General features: G+C 39.2%; 1 protein-coding gene across 2 annotated transcripts in view; it reads right to left on the bottom strand.

The window, feature by feature from the left end:
- Positions 1–23,364, bottom strand: part of ppp1r9a (protein phosphatase 1, regulatory subunit 9A) — a 47,021-nt gene that overhangs the window by 4,147 nt on the left and 19,510 nt on the right. For both annotated transcript variants that reach the window (XM_069698041.1, XM_069698050.1), the window contains exons 5-16: positions 21,090–21,194; positions 16,452–16,587; positions 11,622–11,774; positions 9,427–9,480; positions 8,345–8,574; positions 7,307–7,403; positions 5,521–5,656; positions 3,663–3,751; positions 2,698–2,830; positions 2,454–2,523; positions 1,869–1,928; positions 1,607–1,655 (exon numbers count right to left, since the gene is read on the bottom strand). In XM_069698041.1, coding sequence (XP_069554142.1) covers positions 1,607–1,655; positions 1,869–1,928; positions 2,454–2,523; positions 2,698–2,830; positions 3,663–3,751; positions 5,521–5,656; positions 7,307–7,403; positions 8,345–8,574; positions 9,427–9,480; positions 11,622–11,774; positions 16,452–16,587; positions 21,090–21,194 — 1,312 coding nt within the window. The remainder of the gene's footprint in view (positions 1–1,606; positions 1,656–1,868; positions 1,929–2,453; positions 2,524–2,697; positions 2,831–3,662; positions 3,752–5,520; positions 5,657–7,306; positions 7,404–8,344; positions 8,575–9,426; positions 9,481–11,621; positions 11,775–16,451; positions 16,588–21,089; positions 21,195–23,364) is intronic.

Here is a 23,364-nt window from a genome sequence, read left to right as displayed (position 1 = left end):
AACAGCACACTCATAAGACTCGGCGGGGAGAGCCAACTAGCTTTAAGACTGAATTTAGCTGATTAGTTGGAGTGCCTCTCTCTTATTATTGATGTTTCTGTGAAGTGCTATTGATCAAAAGGAACATGATGTTGCATTAGTATGTTGATATTATAAATTTAGTCAAGCATGAGATATTACATCTGGTTCTTTGCCAGAGAGGCTGTATGAGGATAAGGAGTGAATGAATCAAGAAAGCGAAGGCTTTTCCTCCGAGCACGTACCAGAATGACTGATGTGCTTCATTCTATGATTTAAAGCAAATAAAAACAGCAGTAGACTAATATATTTAAGCTGTTTGATAGACTGAAAGAAGGATGGGTTGAGGACATCTCTCGATTTCCCTTACAGCACAAACTGTAAATGTGATTAGTGGTTAGAAATGATGAAGATGGATGCTGTCCAACTCTCTCGCTCTGTGTGTCCTTGTGAATGTGAGAGGGAGAGAAGAAGAGAAACAGCTTTTTCCAGGATTATACAGTATTCCTGTTGGCCCTCTATAAAGGGCTGATTTACAGGGTTTCAACAAGTGTAACAAAAGATTTTAAGCTAAAGCTGTAGAGCTTTGTTTTACATTTAACAATTTAAAGTAGCTTAAAGGAGTTCTTTGAGTCTCAGTGCTGTATGAGGTAAAAGTGAGACTAATTTCACAGGCTCAGATTTTGAGCTTTCTGGCCTTATCTAAAAGCTTCACATAACTATTAATGCGCATAAATTCTGCATTGATTTATCTTCTGATGTCTGCTCTTCTTAAAATGAGCATATCCTCGGAGAGAGAAAAGGGCTCGATTGGTGCAGGATCAAAAATAATCTCCTTTTTAACCCTTATATTAACCACATCCGATATTACACGGGATTAAAAACCGTTTTCATGCAAGTCCCTACACCGCAACAAATGCCCATGTTAACAACTTTAATCTTATTGTATCAGGATGGAATTCACCTGATTGAAGATGAATTATGAAACTCACTCATTGGATCAAGGAACGTTTCCAATTAGATTTTTCAGCAAAATTTGAATTAATACTTTAAAACAGATCACACAACTGCTAAAATGGATATTTGTTGCACTGCTGCTAAAATTATAAGTGATATTTAGGATCATTTGGACATACTAATTGATAGATTTAGCAATTAATACGAGAATTAAAATGCAATCATGCATTTCTATGATTTTGTGGCACAGTAATTTTCTTTACTACTAGCCACCAAACATAAAGGAATACGATACCAAATAATATGAATAGGAGAAGAAGTGTGGCCATTTAAGTGAGGTCTGTTCAACACAAATAACACAATACATTGAAGCTACAGGGCTCACAGACAGGACAATAACAAAACGGATGAGGCGGCGCTGCAGAAGTTCAGTGTTCAGTTCATATTTTACTTTCATTAACAGATATTATAAATATAATGGAGCCCGATGGCAAGAAGTCTCTTTTGACTAGACTTATAATGACATTTTAGAAGGCAAAGTAAAGTGTCCTTTAATGTTCTCAATGTAAATTACCTGTAAAGTCAATCATTATTTGCCCACTGTACTATTAGCCAAACCCGATGTATGTACCTTGGCCTTTAGTTTCTCTGGATTGTCCTCTGCAGACGGCTCCATGGAGCTGAGAGAAGGAAAGAGATGGACAGAGGAAGACATTGAATGGAGGTCATTGGTGACAATTACTGTACCACACCTTCATAAACAGTTCCTGAACCATTAAGTACAGGTAAGCCAAAATAAAAATCAATACCTGCTGCAGAACATTGTCCGACAATTTATTAGATGGAGCCAGACAAGCAAAACAGCACTGTAATTGTAATGACTTTTTTTTTACCTGTTTCCAGGTGAGGCTCTGGGATCTTTGTCCTTCACTGTGGTTTGCCTGAGGGAGGACCTGAAGGAAAGGAAAGTGTAGTTGAGGAAAATATGTGAAAATGGTTTTGGTTGGAAGTAAATGTAAAAGTATTTCGAATTTTTGACTGTGCTTTGCTTACTATGAAGTTTTATTAACATGGCTAATTACTTTTGGGACAAAATTTAGGAGTTATTCTAACACTAAATGCTGTATAAACATGCCACCTTTCCTCTATTTTCTTTTCTTCTCACTGGTACCAACCTAACCATTAACTCTTAAAAATTATTCAACAAAATGTTCCAGTTTTTCAAAGTAAAGCAGTTGTCGTGACATTGTTTCTTATACTGTATTTTCACAATAAATATGTAGAGAAAACACATACAATTATTTTACAAATGATAAAAGTCATGCTTTGATCCCAGATAATCCACCAAAAAATTGACAAATCCTTCTGCCGGATGATTTTCTATCCACTTCTTCCTACTACATTTCTCTAAACTAAAATGGATGACACATTGATACACTCAAAAAGACAGTATGCCGTTGCATTATTTGCTCTCTTACCCGGGCTCCAGAGCTTGTCTGTGCTCCTCCGCACTGCAAGAGGGGCTCGACATCGCAGGAGACTGAGAACCTGTGATCACAAACACACTGAGATTACTCCTGCTTCAAGGGATGAGTTTACACGGCAAAAAAATATATACAATAATGAGGTAAATGTGAGAATACGAGCAGCAGATATACGGCAATATCAGTAGATATGGTTACAGGTGTATGTGGTGACCATTATATCCTGCATTATCCTGACCATGCAGTGTTCTTCTGGGGGAGCCCTCTCCACTGCCAGGGGCCCTAAGGACTGCCGCTCCTCCATCATAAGAGGCCCCAGAACGAATCGAACCAGAGCGACTGTGAGCTGGACTGCAATGTCCTTCTAAAACCTGAAGACAGACACAGAAAGAAAGAGGAAGTCAGTCAAAGAGAAGAAAAAAAACAGGAGAGGAAGAGAAATGAGGCCGGAAGATGAAGAAAGTAACAAGGGCGAAAAATGTAATAAAGGAAGAGAGATGGAATTGCAATGGACAAAAATGAATGAAAAACTAAAGGAGAGGAGAGCAAAGCTCAGAAGTAGTTGCACAATAAAGAGGAGAAGTAAAGTGCAATCAAAGAGTAAGTGATGTGAACAGCCCGAGCTGCAGACTAATCTGACAGAAGTCACTTGACATACTTTCATCATTTCTAATTCCTTGCCCTCGTTTCCCCTGCAAGCATCACAGTGCCTGAGTTTCTGTGTTCCTGCCAATTCTGATCCAGTTCTCGAGTTGTTTATCTAATCTGAACTCATTCCTGCTCGAGCCGAGTTAAGTGACAGCATTAGGCAGACGAGAGCCTTTCATCCAGAAAAAGACTGTGGCCGTTAATATCGCGCTGGCAGAGACAATAAGATGTGACAGCACCACACACTCAATTAGATCGGTAGAGCAACACGCAGCAATTAATCCATTAACAGAAATAAAGTGGAAGAGACAGGGGTTAAAGACACACAAACAGGCTGATGAGCGTGCACACACAGTAATTAAACACCCTGTGGTGAAATTAAAGACATTTTAAACATAACAGTAGTCTAATGAGAATAAAGGAAGCTTGTTTGAATAAAAATCACATCTATCCACATCACATCTAGGTGTTGTGAAATAAGAAATTGGTTGGCTCAACCTGTTGAAGTTTTACTGAGTAAATATATAATGTAAACGTGTGTGTATTAATACAAACCTCTCCCTCTGTAGAGCTGATGCTGTCTCTGGCAACTCCTCTGTAGCCCTTCTTCTTGCTGGGTGAGTGGGGAGAGCCCTCCCTCAGGTCTGGAGTCACACACACACACACACACACACACACACACACACACACACACACACACACACACACACACACACACACACACACACACACACACACACACACACACACACACACACACACACACACACACACACACACGAAGAAAAGAGTGCGCAAACAACTGTGATTCAGGTCAGTAGGGTAAAGGATATACCCTAGTATATAAAGGCATGTGTCCAGCAGTTATGTGCATGTGTTAAGTTCTAATTTTGAGGCTTTGAATGCTGTTGACACCCACATTAAAAAAGTATCAGCTCAGTTAAAATATCAAATATTCTCCCACTATTAATTAGGCAGGTAATTATCATGTTTCTGTTCATTCCCTGAGTGCACACGGAGCTCCTGTCAGATAAAACAAAAACTGATTCATTTAAATTTAACAAAGATAATTTCAGCAGATCCTGTCTTCTCCTCCCACGTCCTCTCTCTCCTTTAGTTTTCCTGTTCCAGCTGCATCCCCTGGCTCCCTCATTTTGATATTGCATAATGGGGCTGCATCAATCATATCAGCGCTGATCCAATCACTCTGTTATCCTGTCTGCACTGAACAGTATCAGATATGACACTTCTTTGTGCACACTCTGTTCTGACAGATACAGACTCTGAAATAAAGCCAGTGGAGTTTAAAAAGACTTGAGGAGAACAAAGACAGACAGATGTGCTCAAAACGGAGTACTAGTTTGTTGCTGTTTGCTGAGATCCAAAGTGAAACTTGAGTTGAGGCAGCATAGCAGAGGAGGATTTGTGATGTGCATAAGAAATGCCAGGATTGCACTGAGTCTGCAATGTATTTTGAGTGTGTGTGTGTGTGTGTGCATGTCTGTGTTTACAGTATAGAACAAGACAGTGTAATGTTTTTAATGTACTTCATGGAAGAGTGAAAGGGGAGTCAATAAACTCCAGAAATTATATATTTTTTTAAATCGTATGGCAGCACTGTTGAGTTGCATCATGCGTCATCTTTTAATTATTTTTTTTTAAGTCACTTTAAACTGTGCCGGCCCTCTGATTTTTTTTTACATTAAAATATAGGAAAATACAAAAATTAGAGACAAATAACTTTTCAAGGTACTTTAGGTCATATTTTCAGACATAAATATAGAAAGTTTAGATGATATATTCATGTTATTACTTACTGTCCTAGTAAAGCTGCCACTATTTTTTTTTTTTAATCAAAGAAACAGTATTTCCTTTGGGGAAATATGTTTTTTGTTTTCCTGTTTAGAGTTAGACAGAGAAATCAAAGCTACTCTCATGATTACAAGGCTGAAACCAGGAGTCAGTTAGTTTAGCTTAGGACAAAACTGGGAACAGAGGGAAACAGTTTGCCTTTATAGCCTGTTTGTTTAATCTGCACAAAAAACAAAGTGTAAAAATGCCAAGTTGTGGCTGCCAAAAGTCTCCACAACGTCATTATGCAATGCAAGATATAGTCATGCAAATGACCCCCCTGAAAAACCACAACTTGCAGTTTTTATCCTTTAGTTTTCTATTGGATTAAACATATTGATTAGAGAGTTTTGGAGGTGCTCAATGGCATTTTCTTATCCTCAGACTTGTTCTAAGTTAGTTGGCTGCTAGCTCCGTCTTTATGTTTACTTACATACAGTATATTGACTGACATGAGTGGCATTGATCTTTTCATCTAACTCTTGGTAAGAGAGTAAACCAAAATGTAGAACAATGTCAAGACATAATCATAATAATCACCCTGCTCCCCTCAAAAACAGACCTCTGGCTTGTGCTGCAGCTCTGTTTGGGCTGTGCTGCTGAGCGCTGAGCCTCTCAGAGCTGTTGCTGTTGTTGTTGTTGACCTGGATACCGTTCTGCTTCATCAGTTGCATTAGCTCCGACTCTAATGTTGCAATCTGTAGAGAGAGGAACCAATCAATGTTAATCAGTTGTAGGCATTTACCAGTCAAAACAGCTGCTTTAAAGCACAAAATAAATGGAGTGGGAGAAAAACATGATTCAAATTTTCACTCAGTTTGAGAATATTAAACTATGCGCAGAAATATGTGTCACCAGACACTGAATTTGAATGATTCATATTTGCAATTTGAATAATTGCATTAAAAACTGAATCTGAAGAGAAATAATCTCAACTTTAATTTATTAGTTGCAACCTGAATTTATAACTGAAATTAAATATCAAGAGCTGAGTTTGAATTGTGAGGAGCTGAATGTGGACGTATACAGAGAACAACATTTTCCATGAAGATCAAATACAGTTTTAAAGCGAACGGTTTTCCAATGCAATTCCTGAAGTTAAATAGATCAAATTCAAGTTACGTGATTCAAACTCTAAGTTTCTGGTGACACATATTTCTACTCATACTAAAGTATCTTGCCGGGGTTGACCAAGTATCTGAACCTGCAGTACAATTGGATGTCAGTTTAGTTAAAACATAAACCAGCGTTCCTGTCTTATTGTAGACTTTAAATATTCTGTTGTCCATCAATCTTGCTTGTGCTACACTTCAATATTCGCCCTTTATAATGCAGTGCAGTAGGACAGTGGAGGAATGAGTGCTCAGTGTGCAGAGTAATTGTAGGGGACAGTCGGGTTGACTGCCCATTCAACTGTAGAGAAAGGCCTGAGAGTTGAGCGGAAAACAACAACTGTCATCATTACCTTTGTGGCATTTTGCCTGTTTATTTGAAAGAGACGGAAAACAAGTGGAGAGGCATGCAGTAAAGGTCTGAAATGAGACCTTGGATGTTGCGGTTATATTGTTGGCATCTTAACGTGATGTCGCCGAAACTGTTATGTTTTAAGGAAAGCAGAAAATCGATGCAGAGTTCGACAACAGAAGTGAACACAAGGACCTGAACTCAAAGTTCACCCACTGTCACAGCACAAAGAGGAGAAAGTGGAAGAAATAGCGCCTGAAGAGCATCTTCAAGACAGCCTGGCTGCGCCGACTGTGGCTCACAGCTTTAATTTTCTTCGCTGTTATACCAGTCTGGTAATTCGGCTCCGATTAGAGCACAGCCGTTGTGAACGGCGGACCAATCAATGAGCAGCGTCACATTTGTCCCGCCCTTCAGTGACGAGCGCAGTGCGAATATGTTTCAACTCTCGGTGACCGGAAAAAATTGCCAACGTTCAGCGCAGAATAAACGCACATCGACAAGCTGCTGACGTTCATTAAAACAATTTAAAAAAATATGCTGTACTCAGGAAAAATCTGTTGTATAAGGGCCGTAGGTAGCTGCAGCGCTGGCAGAGTGTCGACCGGTTTTGGCGCATGCTGATTGGTTGTGGAATTGAGTTCTGGTTCGCACAAGGCTATCTTCAAGAGGCAAAACAAAAGTAATGTAGTGCTGTTACTGATCTATTTGATCATGTTGATCATTGTTTTGTATTTTCACAGAAACTGCATCGATTGTTGTTTTCTTTAAGGCCAATATGCAGAATTTTGCAGACACAGTATGAGCAGCTCATCGACAGAGAGGTATGTAGTTATGATAGAGACGGGAAATGGACAGAATGAGATTTTAAAAAGGTGGCTTACCCTGACTTGCAGGCCCTGGATCTCAGCCAGGTGAGCTTTCTCAGCCTCCTCCAGCCGCCTCCTCTCTGCATCCTCCTTCTGGATGAACTCGGCCTCTCTGAAGGAACACCAGGGAGGGGGGGGGGGTGGAAATGTGCTGAGTAGGTGTGTGTTAACACAGGAAAACACGATACCTTTCCAATGTTACCATGTGCGACCGGGCCTGCCTCGAACTCAGCTCTGGAGTCGAGGCTGTTTGAGGACATGTGACTCATTTCACCCTGACCCTGCTCTTCATAGTGAACACACACACACACACACACACACACACACACACACACACACACACACACACACACACACACACACACACACACACACACACACACACACACACACACACACACACACACACACACACACACACACACAGAACTACAATGCAGCCAATTTCTCTTGCCTGCTTTGCCCTTGGTCAGTGCCTCTGCTCTTTAGTTTGGTCCTCAGCTACAGATCAGCATGGAGAATTTGTTGCATGACTTTGCTTCCATTTGGCCGGCAGGGGCACGGCCAATTAGAGGCAGTCAGACTGGAACTGAGCGGGAGAGGTTGTGACCGAACTGACCGAAGAAAGCAATGCACAGAAAACTGGGGGAACTGCACGGCATGAGAATATAAACTCAGTTCTTACTGTTAAAACGGGATAAGACTTGGAAGTAAAGAGTCGAGCCAGCTCACAGATCGATTTTTACTAAATAAACAATATGTATTGTATCTTTAGGGCCCATGTTTAAGGAATGAATGAATTAAATCCAGATTAATTACCTGAATTAAAGAATGCGTGATTATTCTAGTAAACGTAGCTTCTACTCTTGTAACTCTTTGTGTGCAGCAGAAAAACATTTTTAAACTGAGTCTGCAACAATGTAAGTAAATAGAAGTCAAAACATTGTCAGTGGCCTGAAGCCCACAATCTAACTGATATTTCATGACAGAAAAAAATCTGCTTGGTCACAGTCAGAAGTCCAACGTGAGCAGTTTAACCTGAGGTGTACTCACTTCTGCTGGAAGTCTTTGATGAGTTTCTTGGCTTTATTGTACTTCTTCTCCAGAGTCTGGTACTGGGCCTGGGCCTCCTTCAGGTGTTCGTTGACGGTGTGGCAGAGTGTCTGCGCCTCGATCCAGTAGCTCTCCAGCTTCAACATCCTCTCCTTGTTCTCCTCGATGCTGGCCTTCAGCTGGCTCTTCTCCTTCTCCCAGCGCTGCTTTTCTCTCTCCACGGATGCCAACTGCGAAAGAACAAAAATATCTTTACTTAAAAATATTTATTATTTTACAAAAATTGACTAAGAACTCAGTTTTTAGATAGAAAAAAAACTAAAATGATATTGTATTTTGGAATGAAAGCGTTCATTTAAAAAAAAAAAAAAACATATTTTTTTAATTCTAAAGTTTGTTCATTACATCAAAACATTAGCAGTTGATTTAGTTATAAGTAATTATTACGTGAGAACATCTAAATAATGTTCCATTGTCAAGACCAAAGCAAACCCAGATTTTCAAAATTGGAAATGATAACCCACACAGCTACTCAAAGTTAATATTTCACAAAAGGTATTTTTTTGAGAAAAGTCTGTTTTCAGAGAACAAACTGTATCATCATTACACTACACAGTTTTTAAGGCACCATTAAATTTCATCAGATTGACATATCAATTTGGAAATGAATATAATTAGGATGGATGGATGGATGGATTATACACTTCAGATGTGGATGTAGACACAAACACAGAAATGTGCATTCACAGAACTATCAAGTTGCAGAAGGAGAAATAAATAAAAATAACCTTCAGTTTTTACTTGGAGACTCTTACAACTTTGAGCACAAAGGAGAACACTATTTCTTTCCCCTTTTTGTATTTAAAGCCTTTTTTTGCAGAAGAAAAAAAAAACCTATTTCCTTCATTAATTGTTGAAAGAAAATCTCTTTCCTGTCACTCCATATAAAACATCTACAAGGAGGCTTGAACCGCTGCTCCCCTGCTGTCCTGACGCTAGTCCTACACACATTTACAAATTGTCTGAACTCTCCAATTTGTACTCACAACCAGCATCAGTCGCTGACAGTTTTAATCTCTTACCTTGTTTTTGAGCTTCTGGATCTCGGCCTCGGTCACTGTGTGTTTGATCTGGAGCTGTTGGGAGCAGAGGCAGAGAAAAAAAGAGAAGACAGGAGAGAAAAGAGAGGGCGGTCAGATAATCAAATGCATGGCTGCGCAGGCTCTCTCTGCTGTCGATACAGTGTGACGGACGGAGGCAGCCGACCCTGTCCTCCTCTTGACAGCATCCCGGCTCCAACACTGACACACACTCTCAGAGGAGAGGCAAGGAAAGCCCAGAGGAACATAAATATCTAACCAGTCTTAAAAAGTAATTTAACTCAGCATTAAATTTAAAAAAAATTATACATTTTTCAAACAATAAAAGAAATGTATTTTACTCCTTCAATGCAGTGTCAAAAACTGATGAGTAAAATATAAAAGTGCAACATTATAGATCAAAGTTGAAATGAGCAGTAATTCAGAGGGGACGCTAAATAATGACAGAGCAGAAATAAAAAATAGAAGAAGAGTTGGGGAGAAAGAACTGAAATTGAAAGAGGAGATGCTGAAATGGAAGCAAATGAGAGGTCCAAGTGAAAAGGAAAAGTGTGACACTGGGAGCTTTGGCAAAGTTTGAAATATACCCATAATAACATTATCGTACTTCCTGTTATATTTAGATACCTGATATTTTTCATTTTTCATTATGTCTGTCTCAAAAACAATTGTCAGGTGCCCCCTACATGCATTGAAACTGGTTTTACTTGTATTCATTCCTCCTGTTCTGTACTGGCAGGTAAGACATCCCTCACTTATGTACCTGCACATTGATAGAAATAAGTGACAAAATTCACAGTTCTCTGTCTGTGTAAAAATTTAAAAAATTTATCAGGTGTTAATATGTGTCTTCAGCACGCTGAGTAAGACAAATGAAGAGTGTATCTTCCAATGTTTTTTAGTGCGACATTCCCTCTGCTCCTGCATGCCTTTCAGCATTTTTGGAATCAGTGTGAACAAAGCTCAGCCATACAGCAGGCAAGAGCCTAGCGTGAAGAGATGAAAAGAAAATACAAAAAAATCAGCGCATGTCAGGATAATGACTGCTCAAGTGGCAATCCACTGTGGTGTTATCAACTGGTTTGAGAACTGCCGCTTGAAGCCTTGAGTTTAAAATTCTGGCTCCATTTTAATTTTGTGGGGCCATAAGCGACCATATTTGGGTTTCAGAAAAAAGGTGTCCCTTTTTCTAAATATTCTTTGGTCAGACTAAGCTTTTTGGAGCATTTAAATCAATTTGTACCTCGTATGTGTAAACAATTGCACTAATAATGACTGCTGTTTCAAAGTACCCATTTTCTCCTGTCATTTAATTTTTTTTATTTCCCAGCCAGTCAGGCAGGCTTCTAAATGACAGCAAAAAGAGTGCCCTTTAAACAGAAAAGGTAGGAGTTACACAATGGGACAGAGGGGTCAAGACACAGAGAAAATGGAATAAATGTATACTCAGTGAGACCAGGGATATATCATATTTTCACTCAATATCCACTGCAGTGCCAGCGGTGCTGCTGAGGCCATTTGTTAAAATGTGTCACACAGCTATTGTGAAACTCTACAGAAAGGCTGATGGTGCCACAGTGTAACAGTGCCGGGGCGTTCAATCAATATTACCAGCTTCACAGCAGATTAAGAAACATAAATGAGTTAACTGTCAGTAAATTCATGTTCCATTTTATTGCTGTAATGTCAAAGATGAGCTCATTGCTAGCGATGGCACCGAAGGTTCAACAAAACGGGTTTCTATTCTGGGAAACTGACTGTGTGAAGAGTTGCCATTATCAGGATATAAACTGCTTCAAAAGCAGGTTTAAACTTCTTTCTCCTTTTCTGGGGTAATTAGGTGTAATGAGTACAGGAATTACATTGCTTTTGTATTCACACTTCTAATCATCCAGATTAGGAATTAGCGAGGGTAAGCGGATCTTAGATCTTGATAAAAGAATACAACGCTGCCAAATGAAGCAGAGCTGCTAGACTCTATTGTATTTGAATCTTTTGTTGTGAAACTTAATTACTTTTTTTTTATGTGGCTAAATTATTGTAGTGTGTATTTGGGTATATTTGAAATGTATTCTTCAAAGCATTGACAGATACAAAAGCTCCCATGTGTTGTGTAGTCTTCACTCTGGGATATTCAGGAAGGACTGAAATATGGATGAAAAATAATTTGAGTTTACCTCTCTGAACTTCTGGTAGAGTTTAGTGGCATCTAACTCTGATGGGGACAAAACGTCCTCTGATTCTGGCAGGTCAAACACCTCGATGCTCTTCTCCTCGCCTGCCACCGTTGTTCCTGTCTCCTCGTCGTCCGTGGCGTACTCTCCTGTCTGCTTTAAGAGGAAATGTAAAGTCGGTCATGTAGTTGACTTTTCTATACGTTCATATACGTACAGATGTGAGTGATATTTAATTTCCCTTCATTACTGCAATCAAAATGAAGTATTGTATTTCCCATTTCAGTCAACAGGACATGAGATTCTTCGTTGTTGTTGTTGTTTTTTTGTTTTCTTTTAGATCAAACATGGTTAACATTGACACATGTATGGAAACATAAAATACTTGAAAGAACGATATTATAAAGAGCCTTTATATAACAAACATCTGTAAAACTGTTGACAGGACACCTCCAGCCCCAAATCATTTTTTTCCCTCTTTCTGTATACATGTATACGTTGCAGAAGTTTCATATATTGTAAGATATTTCCATAGCCTAAGCAAGTACATTTTATTTTCATGATATCTATAGGCCGAGCAGGAAAGTGTGGGCAGAGCCAGTGTCCTAAACACTAATGTAAAAGTGCAGTGTGCTGTAAATGTGGAATAAAACTTAACATATGTGACCAGTTTTCATTCAAACGGGGACATCTTTGAGTCCGGTATCTAGTTCAGTCTCTCGTCAACCAACTCAAGAAGCCAATGTCAGTCTAAATAGCTATCACCAGTTACTTAGCTAAAGACAATGAAATCTCTGAATGACAGGTACGATTTGCAAAGAACAAAATGTACAGTTCCAGCTCGACACTAGGTGCCTGCTGTTGTTTACCTCTGTCTGAAATCATGGACCAACAGTAGGAATTAAAAAGTGGTAAATCAGCCACAGTCTCATTACCATGAAATGCATATCTGTGAAAATGGAAAGCTTCCAACATAACAACAATAAATAAGGTGGCAGGGCTTAACGAAGGGGCAATTAGCCACTCCTATATTGACAACCAGGATCTGCTTTATGTCTAGTAGAGCTACAGCATTTATTCTTTAATGAGGAGTCGATGGACTGCAGAATAGTTCGAACAGACAGACCAGATAACCAGTCAGCCATCCAGCTGTCCAGAGTTCATTCATCTGGGTCTCTCCCATCGCTCCTTACAGCCAAACGGTCAGAATGCATTGTGTCGCTCTCCTGCCCTGCTGCACGTTTCACGTGAGGCATTTCCTGAAACTTATATATTTTCCTAAAACCATCCTCTCTTCACTTTCTATTTTACATAACTAATGCTATTTTAATGGATGCCAGTTACATAACATTTAGGTAACCCACTCTGTTGGCCAAAATTTTGTCTAAAATAAATCGGTATGACTGCCTGGCGAGCTGGAATTATCATTCCTATAAAAAATAAGACAAAAATAACTTACGCTGACAAAATCTTGAATGCCACATTTGATAATTTTGAAACATTAGTCATCATCTCGCCTTGAGTGCAAAGGAGGTTACAGGTCAAAACTAGTGAGGTCTGAACTTCTGATGGGGATAATTCAAGATGTTCCAGGATTTATAAAAAAAATCTCTGACTAATGAAAGTCACCAGAAACAAATCATTAGTAAAGCTTTAGCCTTTTAACAGCACTGAAATGAAAAACATTTGGTGGCTTGACATCTATGTGGGCCATTATGCAGCATGTATTCAAGCCACTTTTTATTTTTTTTAATTCTCAAAAATACTGCATAATGGCTGTTGGCAGCGGACCCAAATAGATAGGTTGATTCAGTCCTTGGCTGAAGACCAACAGATCCTAACATTTCCAGTGGAGCTACATCTTTAGCTCCCTTTTGCCATCATGCAACAATCCCTTTGAAATTTCTCTCCATCTCACCTATCCTCATATAACTATTCATAGATGATAAATAAAAATAAACGTTGTATCCAACATTTAGCACATGTCTGTTTATTTCTCTTTATATTATCTCTTTCTGTGTCCTCTGTTTTCTTTGGTATATCTATAGTAGTAAAATAAATGTATATTTCCACAGTAGCTTGTCTTTTTTTCTGGATCTCTCAAACACACACTTCTGTGTCTCTGGTCTCATCTCTACTCCCATTATCTTGGCCTATATCCATCTCTCTCCTTGCACTTTTCCCTCCATCTATCTCCCACCCAGATAACTGTGCTCAGGCCTGATTTGTTTGCATGCATGGCCGTTCCATTTCTATTACAGACTTGCTTGTTGCCATGGCACCATTATCCTACATTAAGGTCCCATTTACTGAGGGTGGAGTTAACCGTTAAACACATGGAGGGGAAGTCAGACATCGATTTACATATGATAACGACCTCCTTCCTCATGCATGAAGAATCGGGAGAGGAGGAGACGGTTTCAGGAAAAATCCTGTTGTTGTTTAGTGGGTGCTCAGCGTGTGATGAATGTCTAATATGAGTTAAAGTGCAAGAAGAAAGTGCTGCAATTCTTCCTTTGACTGGAGGAAGAGTGCAAAGAAGCAACTGTGACAAGCTTTAATTTTGTGTGTGTGTATGTTTGTAAGCCCTGACAGTATTGACAATATTGTTTATTTGTTTTCTTAAAGTTGTATTTCAAGGTTATTAATTAGATCAAAAAAATCAATTAATTGAAGAACAAAAAATGATGTCTGTTGAAATTATGAAAACCCATAAATTGTTCCTTTTTTCATTTTAATGTTGTCATTTTCTGACCCTTTAAACATCTTTTAATAACGGAGTAACACATTTTTCTCAAACCTAACCTCACACTAAACATTACAGAAGATAGTAAGCAAAAAAATGGGTGTTCCACATCAGCCTAAATCTGTTTCACAAGGGAATTAAATGAATTTAATGGACGTAGTGATAAGTTGACCCCTTTTAGCGCTCCTTGGTTTTAGCTCTTACACAACTACACTTAACTGATGACATGAATGCTCACATGTTATTATAAACACAGAAATCTTTCCCATCAGTCTAATTATAAGATTTTCCCATGGTGCCTTAACTTAACGTACAGTGACATTATTAGATCAAAATTTAAATTTTTCCAATACTTTAATCTACGGCTAAATATTGTGAACAACATCGCCCTCATCATATCTTATGTTTTAGCACAGTTAAATGTACTGCTAGCATCCTGCTAATTTTTATTGGTAAATTACTGATGCTTCCTATTAAGGTTCTGTTGATTTACTTATAAGTGAGTAAAATCATCAGTGCATATAAATGAATAGTCAGAACAGTAAAATAACTCATTTATGTGAACTCTTACATTATTTTAAAGCAGTAAAGTAGTTAAGGTTGAATATAGGACTTTCATATTGAATAGCATACACTATGGCTTCCTCATTTTCTCTTGTGTACGTTCTCATTTAATTAGTGACAGATGGGCATGCATGTGTGTTAGATTACATACAATCTAAAAGGCTGACATGTCTGTGTGATGTCTATTGTTAACTGATGGAGCACCTCTTCCTCTTGGGATCCGATGCCCAGCACCAACAAAGAGCTATCTGTCACATCAAGCTGTGCAGCCCACAGAGTGAGAAATACCTCCCACCCACCCAATGAAGACTCCTTCTAATATTTATAGATGTATTAATATTGATGAGCTCTTTTTACTCTCCCACACATCTTTGTAATAGTTTCCTAACTGTTTACCCTATCAGCGGTTATGTAGGTCTTTATGGACGCTTCGGTGCTCCACAGTGGCTGTGTGGTGGTGTGTTTTTACAACTGATTGTAATCTGTGTATGGATTAACAGTTTGAACAAAATCAAGCATTCTTATGTATGTTTATATTTCCTTGTGGGGACTTTTGGGAAAGGCTGTTCATTCACATAATAAATCTCATTATGTACCGCTAAGTATATTTTCATTTTCATTTGTAACCTAGATCTGAAATAATAACAAACAGCGAAAAAGAAAGAAAACAAAAGAAGGGCTGTTTTTAGCAGCTGAATTAGAGCCTTGACTCACTATAGGAGATTTAATGAGAGCTGACGGTGTTAAATGAGATTATGAAAGTGCTGGGATCAGCCAACAGAGCAGTTTCTTTAACGTGCAGACTCTCAATCTATTGTCCACCATTAAATTAAAGTCTTAAAACGGCACCGATGAAAACAGTGCAAGGAGAGCTGCCTGGGTGTGTCTGCATGTAAATCATCTACACATGAATGCAGCTCCTGTAAGTGAGGATACACTTTGTAATGATCTACTACACTCTATCATTTCATGTGTATACACACTGAGAGTGTGTCTACATGTACACACACATACATGGTTAGCATGAGTTGCAGGGCCATGAGCTCAATGTCTGGTGGGTTAAACACGCAGTGAGTAAGCAGCAGAATCAGAGAAGGAAACGCTGAATGATGCTTTCTAGGACTGAGGCTCTCATGGCATCCTCAGAGTATTTGTGGCTATGAAGAAGAGTGTTTTGTGTGCCAGCATCAAAGCCGACTGTCACTCAGTTTCATGGCGTTAATAAGCAAAAGCTTCCAGTCGACTGTCATGAGAAAGGAACTGATTTACATTACGTGACAAGTAGAAGCCTCATTTTTCCACCACAGTGTCATGTATAAGAAGTGTAAAAGTAGATGAACTTCAAATAAATGCAGATATAATGAGCTCTAGATAATGCTCTTACCCTCGTTGCACATTGGAAATATTTTAAGATCCACACAGTGATTTACATAATCTCATGCAATATTATGTTCACAATCCTTTATTGGACTTTCAAGACTACAGCATCCTTGCCGGTGGTCAGGGTTGTGTGTGGTCATTACCTCATCATCATCTGCGTCGTAGTGGGCGTACTGCTGCTCTAGTAGTTCTCTCTGTCTCCTCTCTTGCTCCAGAGTCTGCTGGATGAGCGTGGCCACCTCGCTCTGCTGACCCGGACGCTCTCGGCCGATCATGAACCTGCAACGGCACGCACTGTTGACTGACAGTCCTGACAACCAATATACAGAGTAAACAAGCCTGTGATTGCATAACTGTTACAGCACTTTGATTTAATAAATAAACAAGTATGTTGAAAGTACAGTTGTTAAAATCATTTCTGCAAGCATCAAGACTGAATTTTGCAAGTATTATCGGTTTGGCTTTATTGGCTTCCACAGCCAAGGTTGTGACAAGAAGTGAAAAGGTAATGCTACTATGAATTAAAAAATATATTTTTAGGGGGCAAGCACTTGTCTATGTCTTATTTGTTTATGGTAACAATTAATTTTACTATGCCCTATTTAGGAGGCAGACAACATTTTTAAATACATGAAATGTTTTTTCACAGATTTTTCATTGAGACATAGAAGTATATTGTGTTCTTTTTAAGGAATATATAAGCACATACTAAATTTCTGTTCAGATTCCTCGTGTCTTTTTCTCATGCTGATGTACATTCATGCAGAGAAACTGCCTCAGCAGTCACTGAGTGAGAGCAACAGAGGCCTACAGCCACATAGCAATGACAGCGATATTTGCTGACGTATCAGGGCAGGGCCGGGAGACAGGACACGCATAATAATGTGAGAAGACAGTCAGCTCGGCCAGCCGGCCTGTTATTAGGCAGGGGGTAAATGAAGGAAACCATAGAGAGTGCCTACAAGCTACTGACTACTAACTATTGTAGTTACACATGGGACCTAAGTACAAAAAACATCCCATTCAAATGTAGACAGAGAGAGAGAGATGATGGCAAAGAGCAAAAGATAAAAATCAGTTCTTCAAAGATTTAGTTTGTCTAAGATATAACCTGCTCCCCTGAAAATTGTTTGTGTTTCTACATTTGAATTTGTCCGTATGACAAGGAGAAAGAAACAGAATAGTCACCCTGAATACAAGCGCACATAGTTTACACATTATAAACTAAAATAGTGGAAAAAGCAGGACAGAAAGATGTTTCCCTCTCTCCAGGCTTCTGCCTAACTTTACAGAAAATAATGGCACTGCTACTCAAAAGATGAAAGCATCATCTCCAGTTTGTTCTCCTTGTAAATATTTTTTTTTTTAAACAGCCAGTATTGTAAAATAATTTCGACGACTTCTCCAGCCCAGCAGGGTTCCTTTGACTGTGTGTATGTGAGTAAAGTACAATCTACTGTAAGTGTGTAAGTGAGTGTGTTAGAGTGAGAGAGGAAGACAGAAAAGGAGAGCGAGAGTGGATTCCAGATAGGGCCTAATCAAGTGAATTCATTTCCCCAGAGCTCTTTCATATATTTCTAAAGGCGATGTAGAAAAGGCCTAACGCTCCAGCAGAGAGCCATATTTGATCTACATGTGATGGAACAACTAAAGAGCTGGACACAGAGAGAAAGTAAAAAAAGAAGAGAGATGGAGATGCCCTGAATAAGTACTTTACTAGAACAAGCCTTTGGACAGCAGGGAGGTCTGAGGAGCAGCTGACCTGGAAACAGCTTCCTCACGCATGGGGAGTCTGTCTTGGTTCCTCCCTACCTCCCACTGTTCTGGATCTGCCACACAGGGAGCTCCATCAGCTCAACTCCAGAAACATTCAGTACTGATCAATCCCATTTACCCCAAATTAACACGGACATGGCTCTGATACACATAATAGTGCAGTAAGTTGAAGGGACCACATTTTAATTTTGGAGCCATTAGTGAAGAAGAAGCAACGATACAGAAAGGGATGCTGGGAGAAGCGCTACAGGACACGTGTCTTCTGCATTAGGTTGCACTGGGTTGACTGATGATTGAGGATGTCAGCACAGGTTCACACATAACAGATATGACTGGTCAACCATGGTGGAGACATCTATCATATTTAAGGCCATTCGTGAACATTTGATCCATCATGATAAACTTACTTAAAAGATAAAGACGCTACTATTTTACATTTTCCTAATTTTCCACAAAGACAAGCGGCACCAATGTGTTAGTCCATTTATGAATACTTTCTGTGGCCTTCTGCCCAAAGGGAAATTGTTCCTAAATAAGATATAAATGTTTAAAAATGATCATAAACACTACATAGTTTTAAAGTAATGTAAAATATAGTTGTTGTTTTTTTTTGGCAAGCATTACTCAAGCAGGGAGAATTTTCAGCTGCAACTAATACACATTTGGTGTTTTCAACTGGCTCAAAATAAACTACAGCAGCCTTATTCATCAAAGAAACATGCCAACCAGAGCAACAGTGTTGCTCAGTGATGCATTTTAAATAGTCCACTGGACTACAATGGAGCTCTCTGGCACAGACAGATAAACTGTTTCAGACAAAGACAATAATTATTAGCATTAGGAAAATCGGCAGATGAAGGTACATACATAATTCAAATGAATGCTTATTTGTGGCCCAAAAAATTAACAGCAGTGACCTCAAACTTTTTATATTTTAATACAAGTGACTACATTTATAGCCAGTAAAGTTGCACTGCATCATACTAGCTGACATAAGATATAAAATTAGCAACAGTCTTCTGCACTACTGTGTCAGCCCCTGCTGTGTATTCAATGTCATATATATATATATAAAAGATACATATTTTTCCTGTGTTAACTTCTACTGTATGTGGCAGGTCCTTTAAAACACAGTTTTTTTTTTATACTCAGAGGGAAGGTGGGAGCTTTCTGCCTAAAACCTGGATGATTTGCTGCTGGAAGTCAGGGTTAAATATAGCTAAAATGGCAAATCTAGGACAGTTGGCCATAAAACCTCTGGTGATCAGACAGAATGAGGGAAGGATTTACTGAGGAGGAAGAGGACAAGGAGGGGGTGGAGTGAGTGAGACATGATGGAGGAAGATTGAAAGAGTGAAAGTGAGGAGAGCAGTGCAAGAAGAGTGAAAATTGTTCTGGAAAAGTGACAGCGAGGAGCGAAAATTATCATCACAACTTACTATGATAGTGCCAGGTTGTCATTTTCATATACTGGATTCAAAATGTCTCAAATCGTATGAGTAATTTATTTTCGCTGTAGATTTTTAACTATATGGTTTTCTTATATTAATCTATTTATACTTGCTACATAGACAGACAGATGATGATGGAACATTTTTAAGGCTCTTTTGCCTATACGAGTACAGTCACATCGTGTGTGGAAAACTTCCATTGTCAATATTAGTTCAACAAACAGCAGCTGTCCAGCCTGCAGTATGTTCTATTGGACATGTCTTTGTTCAGCCACCAGCTTTTATCCGGGCACTTTACTTTTCACATAACCATCAATATGACAGAGGGAGGAGTCCACACTTAGGCCTTTGGATTATTCAACATAACGGGTGTCTCACCATGCGTACTGTTTCTATGGGTGGTCAGATGGAGAAGAATTAGGGCAAACTGAAGCGCGAGAAAGGAAGCTTCACAAGCAATGTCAAAGAGTAAAAACAAGATGACGCACTCCTCCCACGATGATCGGAGAGGAAGTGGTGACAGAGAGTAGAAGGTGGAAAACAACACACGTTGGTGACAAACCAGAGAGAAGATACGACACTAAACCATACCAAGATAAAGGAAAGACAGGAGCAAGAATCAATTGAAAGCTGAGATGGCAGGCTGACGTAGTTGCCAAGGACAGCTCTGGCTTTCCCAATCAAAGCCACCGTGCTCTGTGTGTGTGTGTGTGTGTGTGTGTGTGTGTGTGTGTGTGTGTGTGTGTGTGTGTGTGTGTGTGTGTGTGTGTGTGTGTGTGTGTGTGTGTGTGTGTGTGTGTGTGTGTGTGTGTGTGTGTGTGTGTGTGTGTGTGTGTGTGTGTGTGTGTGTGTGTGTGTGTGTGTGTGTGTGTGTGAGTGAGAGAGTATATGTGTGCACTGTCTGCTCCTCCCTGCTCCAAGCAGACCCCTTGCCAAAAACTGCTCGTCTGTCAAACACACAAGACTGTTGTCACATTTTCTCACTGAGTACGGCTGCTCAAGCGGTTGTTTTACAACTTTTGCACCCTGACAGCAGGACGAACTGCATTCAGAATCACACTGTTCAGATGTCACCGACTGTGAATGAATTTAGAAGACATTTTAGAGGCTGCGGTTTGTTTAACAGTACGATGGGAGTCTGGTTCTTGACAGCTGCTTGACACACTTTAGTTCCTATAATCTTACTGTAGACCACAGATGGTCATAATTGGATAAAAATAATACAAATCTTATCTGTTTACACACAACAAAATTAAAAATTTAATTTAGCATGTATTTTTTAAACCTTATTTTTTTTAGGCATTTCATTTGGCAGTAGAGTCCCACAATTTTACTTGACAATATTCATCATCAACTATGATCTTTTTATTTGTATTTACATCTCACTCTTTTGACATAAATCACTCTATCATGTTTCCAGAAAGTCCACATTCATTTTATCTCATCAAAGTGGAGACATTTTTATATGTGCTTTAAGAAAACATTAGTTTGTAAGACTAAACATCTGGCTATTAATTTTTAATCAAACAGCATTTTTGGATTTAGTTGTCTTACCGGACCACTCCTGATGTGTTCCTGAGGACGGAGGCAGCAAAGCTTTGGGTGACGCCCACCAGACTGGTCCCATCCACCTCCACAATCTGGTCATTCACCTTGATCCTGACACACACAGACAAAAGCATCGTTCAACACTTTGTGCATAGAAAACGTAAATTTGATTTATTGAGTTTAACAAATTAGTGTGTCCATGTGAACTGAAAGTGACTGATACCGAAAGTTCTTAGAGGGTTTAACTTTGTCCCCTTTTAAAATGACTGTGTAGTGAAAGAAAAGGGGGAAATATTCTAATTACATTGATGGAGCAAAACTACTAAAAGAGGCACAAGGGACAAACAAACTGGAATATCATGCATGTTCACGTTATTTAAAAAATTACAATGCCAGACTTTTTTGCCTTCACAAATTTCCACTGCAATAGCTCCAGACTACTGCCCGACCAAGAGACAGAAGAGATGAGACTCAAAACAAACTAGGAAGGCTAACGAGGGGCATGGAGGCAGGCTAGCCTTTCGCCCTGGGCCACAGCACATCCGGCATTTCCGCTCTGCCCTGGACGTAATGAGAGGTAACTGAGGGGCTTGACCCGAAATGAAACTCCTGATGATCCAGTCTTCATTACAGGGATCACCTAAAAGAGACATCCTCGCTACATATTCAATCTAAATCTGCTCGAAAATCTGCATAAAAAAAACAGACTGAAAAGGATTTTGAATTTGGCTTGTAAATAATTTCTTTGATTTGCATGAAGAAAATAAAAAACAGCTCTCATTATTTTTCACCAAAACAGCATATTGTTATAGTACTTCACCGCTTGAAAGCACAACACATACATCATTTTCCCTCTACAACAAAACACTTTGGTCTCCATTGTAAAGGTCCTGCTTCTATTTGATCCATGTAATAACAGCAGTCTGAAAAAATGAAAACATCTCTTTACTAGCTATGAACACAGATTTAACACTTTAATCTTGTCCAATTATAGCATTTCTATTACATGATGAAGGCCTCTTAGCTCCATTTTTCTTGATTTGCATGATGGAGCTACAACTGAAGGGCCCATGTACTTAATTTTTAAAGAATAGATTATTAGTTGAGGATTCAATTTCACTTGTAGAGACATCCATTATCAGAAGAGCACTCGCGGGATCTTAAATTACACTTCCATAAACACGAGGGGGTCAAAATAGACAGATTTATTCAAGAGTGGTCAAAGTCATCACAGAAGAGGCTGAAATAGCCTTTTTTTAGTCGTTAAACAGGTTAAGCTCTAAAATAGTAGCAACCTAAAATTCCCAACTGAAAAACATGTAAAACCTTGAGAAAATACATTTAATTTTTTTTTTTTGTATCATACATCCTGCAAAACAAGATTAAAAGGACGTTTTCTGATGGCTGCAGCCACAACTGCAGTACTCAGTGTCCTTTCAGTTCTTTCTCACTCTGTCACAACATAAACCAGCTGCTGAGCAGCATTTAATATGACCATGACACCCAACACATGAACCAGAGCTGTCATGTGGATGTATGGAGACACATCTGCCTGACGGGTAGATAGACAGCGAGCTGGTTGTCTGTCAGCATCTTAGATGCTTCTCTGAACTTCACAGCTTCTAACATCTTAATGTGGCTTTGTGTGGCAAAGGCTGGTGGGAATACAGCTGCCAAGTGAAAGCAGCAGAAAAAAAAACAGAGGAAGATGTTAATGAGTGCAAAAAAAAAGTACACACACCTTGAGGTTACAACCCTCATCTGACCCCAGCAGACACACAAACACAGACGAAACAGTGAGCTTCAGAAGAGCCATCTTTCTGTCTGCCTGTAAGTGAGTGTGTTCATGCGCAGCAGACCATTAAGTCCGACTCAGCAATAGACAGAGAGCAATACAGCAGCAGAGGTAATGACAGACAGATAATTACATTCTGGATAGTGAATCCTCCCTTGTGTGTGCGTGTGTATGCGAGCGAGAGTTGTAAGCACTTAGAGGGTGAATGAATGTGCAAAGGTTATCAAGTATTTATTGCCATCAAGACACCACTATCCCGAGTCCTTATTTTATTTCTCTGATATAGTGATCAAGGTATATTGTGAAATCCGTTATGAGGAACAAAGAACAATCCCGTTTCCAAGTCTAATGGAGGCACAAATGATGTAAAATAATGCTGGAACACCGCTTTTAACCCAACTAAACTAAATTATCATTACGTACGTTTGTGGAAAGTTCAGCAGCAAACGGAGAAGTTTGAATAGTGAACATCACTGAGAGCAAAAC

Source organism: Brachyistius frenatus, unplaced genomic scaffold, assembly GCF_029030835.1.
Source record: "Brachyistius frenatus isolate BFR_SWC_R1_liver_20210118 unplaced genomic scaffold, ASM2903083v1 Contig_2, whole genome shotgun sequence".
NCBI classification, from domain to species: Eukaryota; Metazoa; Chordata; class Actinopteri; family Embiotocidae; genus Brachyistius; species Brachyistius frenatus.
This window is presented reverse-complemented; position numbering and strand designations above follow the sequence as displayed.